This window comes from Pseudonaja textilis, chromosome Z (assembly GCF_049901715.1).
Source record: "Pseudonaja textilis isolate UNSWEBS1 chromosome Z, rPseTex1.2, whole genome shotgun sequence".
NCBI lineage: Eukaryota > Metazoa > Chordata > Lepidosauria > Squamata > Elapidae > Pseudonaja > Pseudonaja textilis.
In genome coordinates, this window is record NC_142008.1 from 113,357,828 (window position 1) to 113,374,625 (window position 16,798).

General features: G+C 41.9%; 1 protein-coding gene across 2 annotated transcripts in view; it reads left to right on the plus strand.

Annotated features, from left to right (window-relative positions):
- Positions 1 to 640: 640 nt before the first annotated feature.
- LOC113450838 (ubiquitin carboxyl-terminal hydrolase CYLD-like) overlaps positions 641 to 16,798 on the plus strand; it is a 29,678-nt gene continuing 13,520 nt past the window's right edge. The window contains exons 1-9 of one of the 2 annotated variants that reach the window (XM_087916267.1): positions 641 to 753; positions 2,838 to 3,310; positions 5,685 to 6,014; positions 7,052 to 7,157; positions 8,614 to 8,987; positions 10,084 to 10,252; positions 12,021 to 12,165; positions 13,040 to 13,162; positions 15,820 to 15,911. In XM_087916267.1, the coding sequence (XP_087772393.1) occupies positions 2,882 to 3,310; positions 5,685 to 6,014; positions 7,052 to 7,157; positions 8,614 to 8,987; positions 10,084 to 10,252; positions 12,021 to 12,165; positions 13,040 to 13,162; positions 15,820 to 15,911 (1,768 nt within the window). In that variant the 5' untranslated portion in view covers positions 641 to 753; positions 2,838 to 2,881. The remainder of the gene's footprint in view (positions 754 to 2,837; positions 3,311 to 5,684; positions 6,015 to 7,051; positions 7,158 to 8,613; positions 8,988 to 10,083; positions 10,253 to 12,020; positions 12,166 to 13,039; positions 13,163 to 15,819; positions 15,912 to 16,798) is intronic. The other variant, XM_026722152.2, reaches the window with a different exon arrangement.

The following is a 16,798-nucleotide window of genomic DNA, read 5'->3' on the forward strand; positions in this document are numbered from 1 at the left end:
CTCTCCCTATGACAACGGCGGGGTTCTCCCGCTCCCCCTCCCAAGGCTGCTGCAACTTCCGTTTTGTGCACGTGAGAATGGTGCTCTGTTGGCTCCGCAAAACTTATCGGGACGCTAAAGGCGTTCTTGCCTTCTCCCTCTTCGAAGATTTGCGCTCCTGGACAGAGACGGACATTTCTTAGCTCCAGGCGATTGAGCCTGGCCGTACCCGAAATTGGGAAGCATCGAAGGAGGAACGGGCAAAAGTGTCGTGGGAACCCAGCCGCGTTCACGTGCTAATGGCTGCAGATCGCTGCGTGCGTCGCGCCGTCGAGAACAGGAAGAAAGTTGGCATCTAATTGTTTGGTGGGGTATCCAAGCCGAATTAAAACTCTTTCATCCTTTGCCTTGCCTCTCTCCCTGGCCAAGTCGCTATTTGAGCGCTCGCGCACGTTTACATCTGATTCTGCCCCCTTTGTACCAGTATAAATGCTATTTCCCCCCCAGAACGATTCAATAATTGGGGAAAGAAAAGAAAAACCGGGGAACTCCTGTTCTTTAGACCTCTTTAGACCTCTTCCCCCATCAGGCACACCTACGCTCAGTTTTGATTGGCTCCCTTTCCCTCCATCTGGCTTCTCATTGGTTCCCGATTTCCGCCCCTTTAAAAACTTTCAGCAAACTTCCTCAACTTCATTTTTCCTTCCCGCGGCGGCTTTTGAGGGTGTTCGTTCTCCGTGCAGTCCAGGAAGTTTAATCCGCTGGGCTTTCCAGGTGAGTTTTTCAGGGTCTCGTATTGCGGAGTTTATTGCTATACATCTTTCTTGGTTTGCACGCATTCTCACGATCTCTTGCCCGCGGAATCCTGGTCTGCTAAAACGAGGGGAAGGATGCGGAGATTGCGGTTCGGTGCTTGCCAAGAAGGCCTTCATTCTGCCATCTCATTTGAAATTAAACAGCATGAGCCGGTTTTAAATACGTCAACTTACAGGGTTGTCAGCAGACCAGATCAGTGGAGGCTGTCCTGTTTTTTGTTTTCTTTTAAAAGCAACTTTGACCCGGAATGAAAGTGCAACCAGTGGACGCTTTAGAGATATGGTTTAAATAAGCAACTGTTAAAAGACAGAATTACAAGGCTCAGTTTCGAAACTGGCACATTCTGCAGAAGAAAGGGTCAGGAAAAGTGAGGAAGGAGAAAACTAATGGATTAGACTTAATTATTTAGGGATGCCTTTTTATCCACTTCTTCCTTAAAAAAAAATAATTTAATAGAATAACAGAGTTGGAAGGGACCTTGGAGGTCTTCTAGTCCAACACCCTGCTTGGGCAGGGAACCTTATACCATTTCAGACAACAGTTATCCAATTTCTTCTTAAAAACTACCAATGTTGGAGCACCCACAACTTCTGAGGTAAGCCTTTCTATTGATTAATTATTCTAATTACAACAAACTTTCTCCTTAGTTCTAGGTTGCTTCTCTCCTTGATTAGTTTCCATCCATTTCTTTTTGCCTTGCCTTCAGGCACCTTGGGGAATAGCCTGACTCCCTCTTCTTTGTGGTAGCCCCTTAGATTCTGGAACACTGGTATCATTTCACCCCTTAGTCCTTCTTTTCATTTAACTAGTCATATCCAATTCCAGCAACCGTTCTTTTATACGTTTTAGCGTCTCCGGTCCCCTAATCATCTTTGAAAATATAAAATAAAAGTAACAGATAAGAGATAAATGTACATGCTGGTTTTTTTTTAATCAGATTGAACAATAGTTTTCAAAATTCATCACCTGTTTCCTAATAATACAAACTCTGAAATAAAAATTGGCTACCTTTAGAGTGACATCATTCTTATGTGAAGAAATGAAAGCTTAAGATTTCATCAGGGAGTTCACTTAGAAGTGGCGTGAAATGTGAGCAACAGGTTTTATCATAAAATTGGCAGCACAGTAGCATATTAATGAGATCAGAGATGGAAGAGTTCAGTCGTACAGTGTTAGTTGAAGATATGTCTCAAGGGCTTCCTAATCAGTAGCCATTGAACTTCATATGGATTGAGATGTTCATTGTGAGCTATTTTTTTAACCTTTTGTGATGATGGTGTTGCCAAGAAAAGAGACTGAGAGGGAACTTTTTAAACTACAGATGCAAACTAAATAAGATACCTAGACTATAGGGTATTTGGTGCTGTCCGAGTTTGGTTGTTTTCTTCCAGACATTTAATTATGCAACTAGGTAACACATCAGTGCTAGAAGGGCACTTCTAGTACTGATGATGTTACTTAGTTGGGTAATGAATGTCTGCAAGAAAACAACCAAATTCAGAAAGCATCAAAGCTACAGATATTCTCACGAATGAAGGCAAATAAAATATTTGAGGCCATGGTGGCACAGTGGTTGGAATGCAGTATTGCAGGCTAATTCTGACTACAGTTGGCAGTTTGAATCTTACCAGGCTCAAGATTGACTCAGCATTTCATCCTTCCGAGATTGGTAAAATGAGGACCCAGATTGCTGGGGGCAATAGGATGACATTGTATATGGTGCAGTGGTTAGAGTGCAGTACTACAGGCTACTTCTGTGCCTACCAGCTTCCTGCAATTTAGCAAATCAAATCTCACCAGGCTCAAGCTTGACTAAACCTTCCATCCTTCTGAGGTGGGTAAAATGAGGAGCCAAATTGTTGAAGGCAATATGCTAATTTTGTAAACCAGTTGGAGAGGGCCGTAAAAGCACTGTGAAGCAGTTTATAAATCTAAGTGTTGTTGTAAACCACTTAGGGAGGGCTGTAAAGCATTGTAAGTCTAAGTGCTATTATCTTCTATTGATACCTGAACTGCTTCACTTCCTTTTTTTCCCCTGGCAGGTAATTGGGGTGTCTCTCTTTTGTCAATATCACCATCCAAAGCAATGAAGCCGCGACGACTCTATATAGCTGTGAAAGATTTCACAGGGGAAGCGAAAGCAGGTGGAGAAGTCAAGATACCCAGGGGTAGCTTACTAAGTCAGGAAGATGCCCGTGTAGTCTCCCCCAATGGAACATTTTGGGCCAAGGTCTTGGATGCAGAAAAGGTGGTGCGGGTACCACCCTCGATGGCCAGAGAACTGAGCGGAGCCCAGTCTGGATTGCTAGAAGCCGTGACCAACGGAGATGAACGCCTGGCACTCTTCAAGCAGGAGCGGTGGATGCAGAAGCTCAGCGCCCTGGGGAAGGGTGACCAAGTGAGGGTCCAGATCACCTCTGCTTCTGGGCAGAAAGTTCCAGGCATCATCCGATACCGAGGACCCATAGACAAGAACAAGCAAGATACCAGCATCATCTTTGGGGTCGAGCTGGTGGTGAGTAATACCGTTGGCAGAGCGGTTGTGCTCAGTTTGCGGTTGTGCAAACGCATCTGAATGGAAATCCCAAGCCATTTGGACTATGTTGATCACATGAGCCGTGGTGGCGCAGTACTTAGAGCGCACTACTGCAGGCTACTTCTCCTGGCTGCCGGCTGCCTGCAATTTGGTAGATCAAATCTCACCAGGCTCAAAGTTGACTCAGCCTTCCATCCTTCTGAGGTGGGTAAAATGAGGACCCAAATTGTTGGAGGCAATAGGCTGACTCTGTAAAACACTTAAAGAGGGCTATAAAGCACTGTGAAATGGTGTATAAGTCTAAGCGCTATTGCTAACTCTGCCCACTGCCAGGAGTTCAATACTGACCGGCTCAAGGTTGATTCAGCCTTCCATCCTTCCGAGGTGGGTAAAATGAGGACCCTGATTGTTGGGGGCAATAGGCTGATTCTGTAAACTGCTTAGAGAGGACTGTAAAGCACTGTGAAGCGGTATATAAGTCTAAATGCTAATCCAAGCTTGGAACCAAAACACATTGTATTTCTAAGTTTTGTTTCACATGCAGGTAGTCCTCAACATACAACAGTTCCTTTAGTAACTGTTTGAAATTACAACGGCACTGAAAAAAAGTGATTTATGACCACTTTTCACATGGCCGTTATAGCATTCCCATGGTCACGTGATCAAAATTGAGATACAACTGATTCATATTTATGACACTATGTCCCAGGGTCATGTGATCCCCTTCTGCAACCTTCTGGCAAGCATAGTCAATGGGGAAGCCATTGACCACGTTACTGACTTAACAATTGCAGTGATTCATTTAACAACTCTGGCAAGAAAGGTCATAAAATGAGGCAAACTCACTTGGGCTAATTGTGATCATGAGGATTACCTGTAATGTAATTTAGAATGGGAAGTCACTACAACCTTTTTTATATCTTGGCTACAAAAATAGCTGATATGATAGCTCACGTTAAGTGCTTTTAAAGAAAAATTGGCCAAAAGAGTGATTTTAATATCCCTACAGCAAACAAATAAGCCACTATTTGCATTATGCTGCCTTGCTTATTATGGGAATCTGCAAGCACATTTTTAAAGGCTAGTTTTATTATGCCTTCAGCATGTTTATGGGGTCAGAGAGAAGTGTTGCTCAAAAAAGCAAGCTGGGTTTGACTGTTCATCGAAGAATCCTCTATTTATTAAAAAAAATAGTTTAACTCCTACATATGACAAACTTTGTCAATGATTCTGTGCATGGTTGGATTTTTATTTGAGAACCAGTCAGAAACAAGAATTTGGGAAAGGAATCAAATTGCATGCCCACCATTTGAAAATTATTTGAATATTAAAATCATAGAATGCAATAAGATTTCCTTGTTGAGCCTGGCACATCGCTATCTTCTCTTGAATAACCAGAGCAGGATTGAATAGATAATTCTGAAGAGATTTTCTTTAAAAAAAATTGTATAATGGTCTCGAGCAATGTTTCTCCACCTAGCCAATTTAAGAATAACAGAACAGAATAACAGAATTGGAAGGGACCTTGGAGGTCTTCTAGTCCAACCTTCCTGGGTCAAGCAGGAAATCTGATACTATTTCAGACAAATGATTGTCCAATCTCTTCTTAAAAACCTCCCATGATGGAGCACTTAACAACTTCTGGAGTCGTTCCCTGATCAATTGTTCTTATTGTCCGGAAATGTCTCCTTAATTCTAAGTTGCTTCTCTCTTTGATTCGTTTCCATCCGTTGCTTCTTGTCCTTCCTTCTGGTGCTTTGGAGAATAGCTTGACCCTCCCTCTTCTTTGTGGCAGATGGGTGAACTTTAACTCCCAGAATTCCCCAGGAATTGTCCACATAGCTTGCTGAGATCAAGAAATATTGATCAAAAAGATTCTCATCTTCATTTGACCACCAGAATTCAATGGTTAAACTGAGGTGCAGTTTCTCAGCTAAATCTGCCCGCTGAGGGATGGAGACAGAGGTGATATTCAGCAGGTTCTGACCAGTTTTGGAGAACCAGTAGCGGAAATTTTGAGTAGTTTGGAGAACCAGAAAATACCAACTCAGACTGGCCCCGCCCCCATCTATTCCCTGCCTCCTGCATCCCAGCTGATAGGCTGGGTCTTCTTTTGTTGCCCTGCACAGGAGAACCAAGCTGGAAAGTAGGTTAGTGGGGTGGGGAGGGAATGGAGATTTTGCAGTATCCTTCCCCTACCATGGCCACCAAGCCACACCCACCAAGCCATGCCATGCCCACCAAGCCACGCCCACAGAACCGTTAGTAAAAAAAAATTGAATCCCACCACTGGATGGAGAGTGAGATAAGGAATAGATTATCTTTCTGGAAGAGCCATTGTCCTCTTTTATAGGGTTCAGCCACCGGGAAAGGTTTCACAGATGGCTCCTTCAAAGGACAGAAGTTCTTCTCCTGCCATGAGAACTGTGGCGTCTTTGTACCTGTCAGCCGGATTGAACCTGACAGACTGGTTGAGGGTAGTCCAGCAGTACCTCAAAAAGGAGGGATCCGGAAATGTAAAAGAGTCCAGCTTACCACAGGAGATCCCTTGTCATCCCCAGAGCTAACGATTGGAGACCGAGTCTCCTTCAAGATGGAAAACAGCACCCCTACTGGTACTGTGGTATACTGCAACCATCTTCCAGAGAAATTCGAAGCGGGAGTATTTGTGGGAATATTTCTAGTAAGTACTTGTCTGGTTGATAGAATCTCCTGAACATTAATTTGACACCCTTTTTCAATATTCAGTATTTCCTCTCACTGTTTCAGCATTTCTAAAAATGTTGAAACAGTAGGAGCAGGGGAAAGTTAGATGTTTGTTTCTTCTACCAGTGGAAATTAGGACAAAAATGGAAAACGTTTGTCATGCTGAATTATCAATAGCTTTTCAGATCTAAACTCATGCTAGTATTTTGTAGACTTTGTTAAATGTCATGGGTTTTTTCCCCCCAAACGTTTTGAGTTGTGGATGTATGTCTGTATAACTAATTGAAATATATTGTTGATTTGGCCAATTATGCATACATTTTTATTTTAAAGTAAATATTGATTATTGTATTTATTGATTAGATTTGTAAGCCGCTCAACACTGTGCTAATTCTTGGCTCCTTACAAAATAGAACTACTTTAAGAAAGCAGCTTATATAGAAAGAAACCTTCATTTTTTTATTTTTGTTGTAGATACAGCTACAAGTAGCTGAAATTTAATAGCATTGGAGCCTTTTCTTCCTGTTTAAGAGAAACAAGCAGAAAAAAGGTTAGCATTGAAAATAAAGAGGTTATCATTTTTAGATTTCCTCTACATCAAACCAAGAAAAGTTTTCAGCAAAAAAGAAAAGTTCAGATAAATGAAAAGAAGGAAATGAAAGGTCACAATTAGGGATCTGAAGCCCCAAAAGTGGTTTAATGTGAGTCCACAAGAAATAACTGCCAGCGTCATAGCTGTGTCTTTTGCTTGACTTCCTTGGTGAGGTTTCCTTAACTTAAAGGTCTCTTCATTTATAATTACGGAACTACCCTATGAACCCAAGAAAAGATGCAACATCTTTAGAGAGGTGCCAACAAGGCTAGTCTGCTCTAAAATATCTGGACTTTACATCCAATGCCTTTGGATGGCTGGGGAATTCTGGGAGTTGAAGTCCACATTTTTCAAGTTGTCAAGGCTTAGAAACTCTAAATGAAGTATTCCATCATCTTCACTACTTTTAAATCTTGCTATAGGATCAGCCTGTGGGATCCTGGGATGGTTACTTCAAAGGTACACCTCTCTGTCATTTCCCATCACCCAAATATGGGATATTGCTCCCTCTTTCCAAGGTATATAAAGGTAAGATTTATACTAATCAAGGTTTGGGGATATTCTTGCATTTTTCACATTTTGCCAAAACATTGAACCTTTGTGTTTTTTGAATAAACTTTGATTGCGGTAATAATTCATTATTGTCTCTGTCAAACACTGACATCTTGGTTAGTGATGCATTATTTTTTCAAAACCATTGCATATTATAATGTATAGAACATTTTCTGCAAATTATTTGAATTTTCAGCCAACAATAGAGCTTTGTCTATCTCCATATGATTTGTCTCCACAACCGGCACATCTTTGACCAAGGCACAAGCATTCCTTATGTATCTGTTCATAGATTAAATAACCAAAGGGGCTTTCACTCTTCTTTTTCTTTGTGAGGTTTTATTAGGTACTGCAAAGCTTTAAGAGTTCTCTGCTAAACAAAAAATTCCCTCAACACTGTCCAACTATTTACAAAGTCTGTATTACTATTACTATTAATCTTCTCATCACTCTTGAACACACACCCCATCCCACTTTTGACTATATGACTGTTAACATTGTTGCGCTTATATCCTTACGATTTATATTGACTGTTTTCTAGTATGCGTCGATTGCTTATTGTACCTTATGACTATCATTAAGTATCGTACCTTATGATTCTTGACTCTTGACAAATATATCTTTTCTTTTATGTACACTGAGAGCATTTGCACCAAGACAAATTCCTTGTGCATCCAATCACATTTGGCCAATAAAGAATTCTATTCTATTCTATTCTATTCTATTCTATTCTATTCTATTCTATTCTATTCTATTCTATTCTATTCCTATCCCTATCCCTATCCCTATCCCTATTCCTATTCCTATTTCTATCTTATCCTATCCTATCCTATCCTATCCTATCCTATTCTAGAAACTTGCTCTGGAATTGTTGAGATTTTCATTTTAATTCAGATTGTTAAAAGGATAAATTGTGTGTCCAAAATCCAAATTGCACATTGGGAGAAATTGAACATCAAAGGCACACACTCTTCTAAAACTACTGGTTATCCTCTTCTTACAACAGTTCATTTAGTGACTGTTCAAAGTTACAACTTTGAGGGGGGAAAAGTGATTTATGGCCATTTTTTACACAACAGCGGCAGCAACCCCCAAAATTCAGGGGCTTTGCAACTGGTTCATATTTATAATGGTTGCAGTGTCCTGGGATCACGTGATCATCTTTTGAGACCTTCTGACAAGCAAAGTCAGTGGGGAAATTCAGATTCACTTAACAACCATGTTACTAACTTAACAGATGCAGTGTTAAGAACTTAAGAATTATGGCAAGAAAAATGGGGCAAACTCACTTAACAAATGTTTTACTCGAGCAACATAAATTTTGGCTCAATTGCGGTCGTATCTTGAGAACTACTTGTATATTAGAATGAGATTGTGGTTAAAATACTTAGTTTTCTCTCTCCCTCTCTCTCCCCCCCCTCTCATATTCAAGAACAAGTTGATAAAAGTAAAGAGGTCCTGAATAGCAGCTCCTCCACCCCTACCTCAGATGAATATGAAGACTGCCCATCCACTTCCTCCATCAGATATCCGCCACCAATGAAGGAGTGTTTCTCCCAGAATTCTCCACCTTTAGCCCCTTCATCAAATTTTGAGGACCTCAAGGAAGAAATAGCACAAGTTTTTGAGAGGAAGAAGAAGAAAAGCAAGGCAGAATCCGAGGAGGACCAGGACAGCAGAGAATATGACCACCATTCCTTGGAGATCAATTCCATGGTGGAGGTTTATAATCCACCCATCTATGGTGTGATACGTTGGATTGGAGACTTACCAGATGCAGATGAGACAGTTGCTGGCTTGGAGCTGGTGAGAGGGGAAAAAATAGGAGAAGAGACACACCCAAAGGTGCTTTTCCAAAATGCAACTGGACTTCCTTATTTTTTCCCTTGGAAATATTTCACTTCTCATCTAAGAAGTTTCTTCAGTTCAGAACTGAGGAAGTTTCTTGGATAAGAAGTGAAACATTTCAAAGAAAAAAACCAAGAAAGCCCAGTTGCCTTTTGGAAAAACATCTTTGGGACTACCGTGACCAGGATGATTGAGCATCTCCATAGACAAGAAGAGGCACAGTTGCACATTTTATTCTTACTAGTCTAGTAACTTACTAGTCTTTTCCATAGATATGCAGTGATTCCACATCACTTTCAGAAGGTTATTTCCCAGATGAGTTAGATGCCTGCTAATTCCTTGATGCTAGTAAAAATGTATCTGTAAATCAAAACCAGTCCTATTATGGCCCTTCAACTAGAGAATAATAATGTAGTGCTTCTCAACCTTGGAAACTTGAAAACATGTTGACCTCTTGCTGGTTGGAGAAGTTGAAGTCCATACATCTTCGAACTGACAAGTTTGAGACACACTGGCATATTTTAACATATTATAACATAGGGCCATCTGAATCCTCCTTACCTCTTTAGGCCAGCAAGATGTTCTTTTAATTATGATCATAATCGGGACCAGAATTCCTGTTACTAAACTTCAGAATTTCTAGGCTGTTGGTTTGAGCTCCGAGCCTGGTAATTTGGTTGCAAACATTTCATCACCATTTGAGGAGACATTGTCAGTGTGTTTTGAGTTGTGCTTGTCTGTCAGAACATAGGTCTTTAAATACCTTTTAATGAGATGTGTTCTGACAGACAAGCACAACTCAAAACGCACTGATGATATCTCCTTGAATGGTGGCGAAATGTTTGTAACCAAATTGCCAAGCTTGGAGCTCAAACTAACAGCCTAACTACCAATACAAGCTACTAATATTAAAACACATTTCAGAATTTCTGGTTGCTAACAGTAAGGTATGTTAATAAACAAAATTGAAAGATGTTATAAATTGTATGACAGAGGGAATAGGTTGAGGGCAATTGAGGATGTACAAGCTCACCTCTTTTTTACTTTTTCCTAGGAAGAACCGCTACCAACAGGCTGCACAGATGGACAATATAAAGGGATCCGCTATTTCTACTGCCAACCAAACAAAGCCCTCTTTGTCAAGCTGAGCCACTGCCATCCTGACTCACGTTTTGACACCTTGCAAACTCCTGAAAATCCTGTTTTGCGATGCAACTCCTTGGGTATGGCTTACAGCAATGTTGCTCAACTTTTACAGCAATAAGATATGTGGAATCCAATTCCTGGAATTTCCTAGTCACTATGCAAGGTTTCATGCCCCTGTTGGAATCTGATTCTGAGGGGGAGGCTGAGCAGCTGACAGGGAGTGTGAGCATGGCTTCGGTGGCTGTGGAAGAAACTGGGGAAGGGCAATATCTGGCTGGGCAGAGCAGGGGAGAGGTAGAGCAAGGCAGAAGGAATTCAGAAGAAGATCCAGGCCCAACCCCTCTTCATCCTAGTTCATGCAGGGAGGAACGGTGAAGGGAGCAACATGAGTTGCATGGCTTACAGGGAAGGGAAATGCCCTGGTTCCCTTCATTAGCTACAGCTGGGAACACAGCGTTTAAAAAGGGAGATTGCGCACAGCAACTTGTTGGAAGCAAATCGTGAGTTATCTTTTATTGTCGAGGCTTATCTGGGTTCCTGGCATCTTCCCAACTCTGTGTGTTTTGTTGGCCTTTGAAGTCTGCAATTCCTTATCCTGACCTGTCCAGTTAATTGCTGCAGTGTGGTTTGTGTGAATTTTTATTTACAGTTGATACGTACTTTGTTTTCGGACTGAATTTACTCCACCTAAATACTGTTTTTGAGAGAGTTTTTTCTCCAGCAGAAGGTAACTGGACATTGGGGGCAAAGTTGGAGGTATTAAAGGGACTTTTCTTACTTATGTGACTGTGTTACCTTTGTGCAACACCCCAGGTCATCACACAAGGGAATGGAATTCTGGAAATTGATTCCAGATTTAAAACAGTGTTTCTCATATTTGGCAACAGTAGATACGTAGATTTCAACACTCAGAATTCCCCAGCCCACATGCTGGGATATGGAATTCTAGGAGTTGAAGTCCATAGATCTTAAAGTTGCCAAGAGAGAGACTAGAAGCAAAGCGGGCTGAAGATTGGAAATTGACTAGCTTCTTCTTAACCTTAGTAAGCAACAAGGGGTCTCGCAAAAGTCATTTGACTAAAGTAGGGGGTTTCTGAGCTTGGCAACTTTAAGACTTGTGAACTTTTAATTCCCAGAATTCTGCACCAGCCTTAAAGTTGCCAAGTTTGGTGACCTCTGACTAAAGCATCCACTCTCCATAGCTATTGGATAGATTGGCTGGGACATGTAGAATTGTAGCAACTTCCAAAGGGTTATCAATCCTCCTCTGGAACTAGTGATTAAACTTTGGGTTTAATCAATAATTCTCAAGCTAGGTCATATAGGAGAGAGGCTGAAGAATTGGGTCTCCCTCAGAAGTTGGGTGTAAGAGGTTTTGAATCCTCATTTCCTCCCTGTTTCTTTTTAACTCCATTGAAGTGAATGATCTAGTAAATAGAAGTTAAAAAAAACTAAATCACTGTAATAATTATTTGCTTATATTTTAATATAGACCTTTTCATTGGTTTTGCTTTTGTTCCATTTTTTTTTAAGTGGAAAGTCCCATCTGATTGTTTCCAACACTAAATTGTACTTTGGAGGAATACTCAACCTCTGTTATACATCTCTGTGTTGGAGGCAGAAGTTCTCTGACACTACTGATTATTTCTCTCATTATTCCTAATGTAGGACTGTTGACTTTATCCTAATGGAGAGATGGGAGACAACTTACAGGGTTCCTGTTTTAGCCTATGTTAGCCCTGATGGGGAATCTTGGAAGCTTCTTTCTGGAAAGGATGAAGGAGCAACCATGCAAGAAGGGTGTCTTCATGGCTGTTAGTTCCATCCTTTGCTCTTTTCTCCTAGACTTTCGGGTCTATGCCAGTGCCAAAGTGGAAGAAGATACTCCACCACCACCATTGGGCAATCAAGGTTTGGAACTTCTCTCAGGGTGGAAGAAGGGGATCCAAGGTCATTGCAACTCTTGCTACCTCGATGCTACTTTGTTCTGGTAAGGTGTATTATCCGTTAGACCCTGCTTTGGTTTCCCCTTTGGAGCTGAAATGTCTATGGCCTACAATTAGTTGAATCTGGGAAGATCTGCCAGTACTTGGAGAATTGGAGAAAACATTGGCAGATCACGTTCCTTTTCATGCAAGGATAAGGATAAAGGATTAAGGATAAATGATGTGGAGAGCCATAATCGTGGTGATTGGATTTGGATGAGGGAAGCTCAAGTTCAAGTTTTCACTTGATCATGGAGGCTATCAGAATGGTATATGCCAGTGATGGCTAACCTTTTCGTCCTTGTGTGCCTGCACCTATAATGCACTCCACACGCAACCCTCCTCCCCCTGCGCATGCATGCATGACCCCCATTTGCTGCACGCCTCTCCCCATGCACACGCAATCCCTCTGCACACACCACACCCCTCTGCACATGCACACGTATTTCACGCATACACCCAGTTCAATTATGGTTGTAAGTTGAAGCCTAATGTGTATTATCCAATTTTTCCTTTCCCCGGTTTCTCTTATCCCAGTTTGTAACCACTAGACGAGGGGTGTCAAACTCAATTTTATTGAGGACCACATCAGTGGTTGACCTCAGGGGGCTGGGCGGATGCGCATGGCTGATTGGATAGGCATGGCCAACTAGGTGGGTATGGCCAGCTTGATGCCACTCCCCAAACTGCTGGCATGTTTCCTTTTGACAGTGGGTAGATCGGGCCAAAGCCATGCTGGCCATCCCTTATATTTTCGGACCAGATTCAACCACATCACGGGCCAGATCAGCCTGTGGGCCTTGTGTTTGACATCCCTGCACTTCTCTTCAAAGCTGGGGGAAAACCTCTGAAGATCCCATTTTTCTCTTCTGCTTACAGTATGTTCTCCTTTACGTCTGTGTTGGATTCAATGCTTTTACGCCCAGCAGACAAGAACGATGGGGAATCTTACACCGAGACACGAGATCTCTTGAGAACGGAGATTGTTAACCCTTTGCGCAAGTGAGTTTGGGTTTATCCTCTGAAAAAAGTCCAGTCGCTCTCTTTCATTTATACATATTCTGCAAGACAGAGAACAGCTGGGAATTTCTAAGATTGCCAAACATTTTTGTGAGAATGCAGTGTGAGAATGCGGTGGTGGGTTAGTGCAAGACGGGGTGGCTTCCTATGTAGATGAGTCATCTTCACTCTGTCTCTTTCACTCTCCCTGAAACAGACTATATCATTATGTAAATTCTTAAAGTCCAGCGCATAACAACACCTAGTAGCTATTGTTATTGGTAATCGTGGCCTTGTGGAAAATTTTGGAAACATTTGAGCTTTCCTTGGGCTTCATCATTGAAGAAAAGGTTTTGGGGGATCCTTTCACAAATTCAAGACAGAAGACACAGTTACAAGTTTAATGAAAAGCAGGAGTAGAGGGTGACATGATAGCATTGTTCCAATATCTAAGGGGCTGCCATAAAGAAGAAGAGGGGAGGTCAACCTATTCTCCAAAGCACCTGAAGGCAGGACGAGAAGTAACAAATGGAAACTAATCAAGGAGAGAAGCAACCTAGAACTAAGGAAAAAAATTCCTTATAATTAGAACAATTAATCAGGGGAACGACTTGCCTCTAGAAGTTGTGTGAGTTCCAACATGGGAGGTTTTAAAGAAGAGATTGGACAACCATTTGTCTTAAATGGTATAGGTTTCGTGCCTGAGCAGGGGGTTGGACTAGAAGACCTCCAAGATCCCTTCCAACTATGCTATTTTGCCATTAAATAAATTGCTTTCTTTAGTGGCATTTCTTTAGCGGCACAAATTCTTTGTGTGTTCAATCACGCATGGCCAATAAAGAATTCTATGGTTAATCCCATTAGGATAATAGGAGAAACATCACCACTCCCTGCTCCCTTTTCACTTTATTTCATATTTCTTAAAGTGGCAGGGTTGAATCTAGTTAATAGTGGGCTGAATGCCTTTAAGAATTCTCAGGGTTGGTCTGGGAGAAGTGGGGAAAGGAGAAGGAAGGAGATGATTTTCCAGGAGGAGGTTTTGACTCATCAATCCACTAAGCTTTTAATTGGTGAATCACAGGAACATTCACAAGGGTGGTACTCAGTGGTGGGATTCAAATTATTTTACTACCGGTTCTGTGGGTGTGGCTTGGTGGGCGTGGCAGGGGAAGGATGCTGTAAAATCTCCAGTCAGAGGTGGTATTTACCGGTCTCCGAACTACTCAAAATTTCTGCTGCCGGTTCACCAGAATGGGTCAAACCTGCTGAATGCCATCTCTGGAGTAGTTTTCAGAAATAAAGGCCTGTTTGAGGAACTGAATCCTTTAGTTGGGGTTATGAGACACATAGGTTCTTTTCACAGACTGGAATATTGTGCTTTATTATCTCATAATATGATTCGTTTGCTCTGGCTTAGTCTTATCTCCAAATCAATCTGCAGCATGGTTTCCAAACCCAGGGGTTAGACAAATCAAAACCAGGCCATAGTAGTTTAGCCAAACATGAGATCCACCACTAATTTGTACATGTAGTTCTCAACTTACAATCCTCGCTTAGCGACCATTAGAAGTTGCAACAGACCTCCCTGGAGGTACTGAACAACTCAGTTCCAAAGTTCTGAGAGCTGTTTCCCTCCCTGCCATCACATGACCACCTCGATGCTCGATACTCATGAATTAATTAGGGCATCCGTCAGAACCCTGACAGTCAGATGCTTGTCACATTTACCTCTATTTGCAGCATGACTGTATTTTACAACAGGTTTTTTTTTGCTGAAAACCAGCATTTATTTCTGACTTTTTAACAAAAAATACCCATAGTGAACCATTGGTTCACTTAATGACCCTGGCATCTACTTAATGATCATGCAAAAGAGATCGTAAAATTGGGTCCCTCACATAGGTACCCTGTTTTAAGACTTACCACTATTTAATCGTATGATGGACAGGCTCCGTTATGACTATAAATCAGGGACCACTCAGTCATGTATTTTATGGAAAGACTGACAACTCCTTCTTGCCTATCAATCTCTTGCCATCTCTGGAAAAAAGCAAACTTTTTTATAACCCTTTGTTTGAGGTACTTTTGTTTGAGGTACTAATACCACTCTGTAACGCCTTAGTAAGACCACACCTAGAATACTACATCCAGTTTTGGTTACCACACTATAAAAAAAGATGTTGAGACTTTAGAAAAAGTGCAGAGAAGAGCAACCAGGATGATTAGGGGACTGCAGACTAAAACAAATGGTTGAAGAATGGTTACAGAAACTGAGCATGGCTAGTGTAGAGAAGAGAAGGACCAGGCGAGACATAATAGAAGTGTTCCAATATTTGAGGGGCTGCCGCAGAGAGGAAGGGGGTCAAGCTATTTCCCAAGGCACCTGAAGACCACACAAGGAATAGTGGATGGAAACTTATCAAGGAGAGATTCAACCTGGAAATAAGGCGAAATTTTCTGACAGTGAGAACAATCAACCATTGGAACAGCTTGCTTTTGGAAGTTGTGGGAGCTTCATCACTGGAGTTTTCAAGAAGAGATTGGAGGAAAATGGTGTAGGGTCTCTCGACTAGATGACCTACAAGGTCCCTTCCAACTCTGTTAATCTGAAATCTGACTTTGTGTGTGTGTGTATGTTTTTTTTTCCCCCTACCTGATAGGAATGGCTACGTGTGTGCTACCAAAATCATGGCCTTGCGGAAAGTTTTGGAAACAGCTGGACACTCCTCTGGCTTCACCAGTGAAGAAAAAGGTTTGAGCCTGTGCACGTCTGATTGTGAATGGCAGGAAGGGGGTATGGGTTGAATAGTAAGCTGAAGGAGCCATTTTGGCAATTGTAAAAGATGGAGAAAGAACGGGGAAGGAAGGGAAGAGAAGGGAAGGGGTGGAGAGCTGAGTGATCTGTATAATGTTAGTATAAATCTAGTCCAGTCCTGTAGCATATTATTAATTCTGGATCATACAGAACCATATTTTTGTGGCGTGTCAGCCGTCGTCCCCTCCAGCAGCCAAATCAGTTGAGGAGGAGGCATGGGAGTCAAGGTCAGCATCAAGGCAATATCAGATTGATGGGGAAGAGGGAATAGAGCTGGGGGCGGGGGGAGAGAGAGAGAGAGGCGGAGCCTGGGCCATCCATCAGCCCTCAGATAGAGAGTCAACAGCCCCCAGGTCTGGAGGTGACTGATAAGGAAGAGGAGGAACAGCTGGGTCCAGTGCTTGATGTGCAGAAGACAGAGGAGAGGAAAGCAGTGGAAATCTGTGGACTGATCCTTAGGATGGAAGAGTCACTGCTGCTAGCAAGGCCCTACCCTAGCTCTGTGGATAAAAGGCAGTGGGCGACAATGAATAGATGTGGCAGACAACTATTCATCTTCTGATCAGCCGGACTTGTTAGCTTGCATTGAACGAGAAACTTTTTGCCAGGGTTCCTGGCATGCCTAATAAAAATCTTCTGTGTTCACTTCAGAGGGTTTTTCGTGTTTGGGAAGCTGGGTCAGAACACATATTGACACATCTTTTCATTTTGTGGAATATTGTATTCTGTCATCAATTGATAATGAACTATCTTGGCCATCAGGAGTATCCATCTCTTTCCAACAATGTATTAGCATTTGCAGATCTTCTGACAGTTGGGGAAAT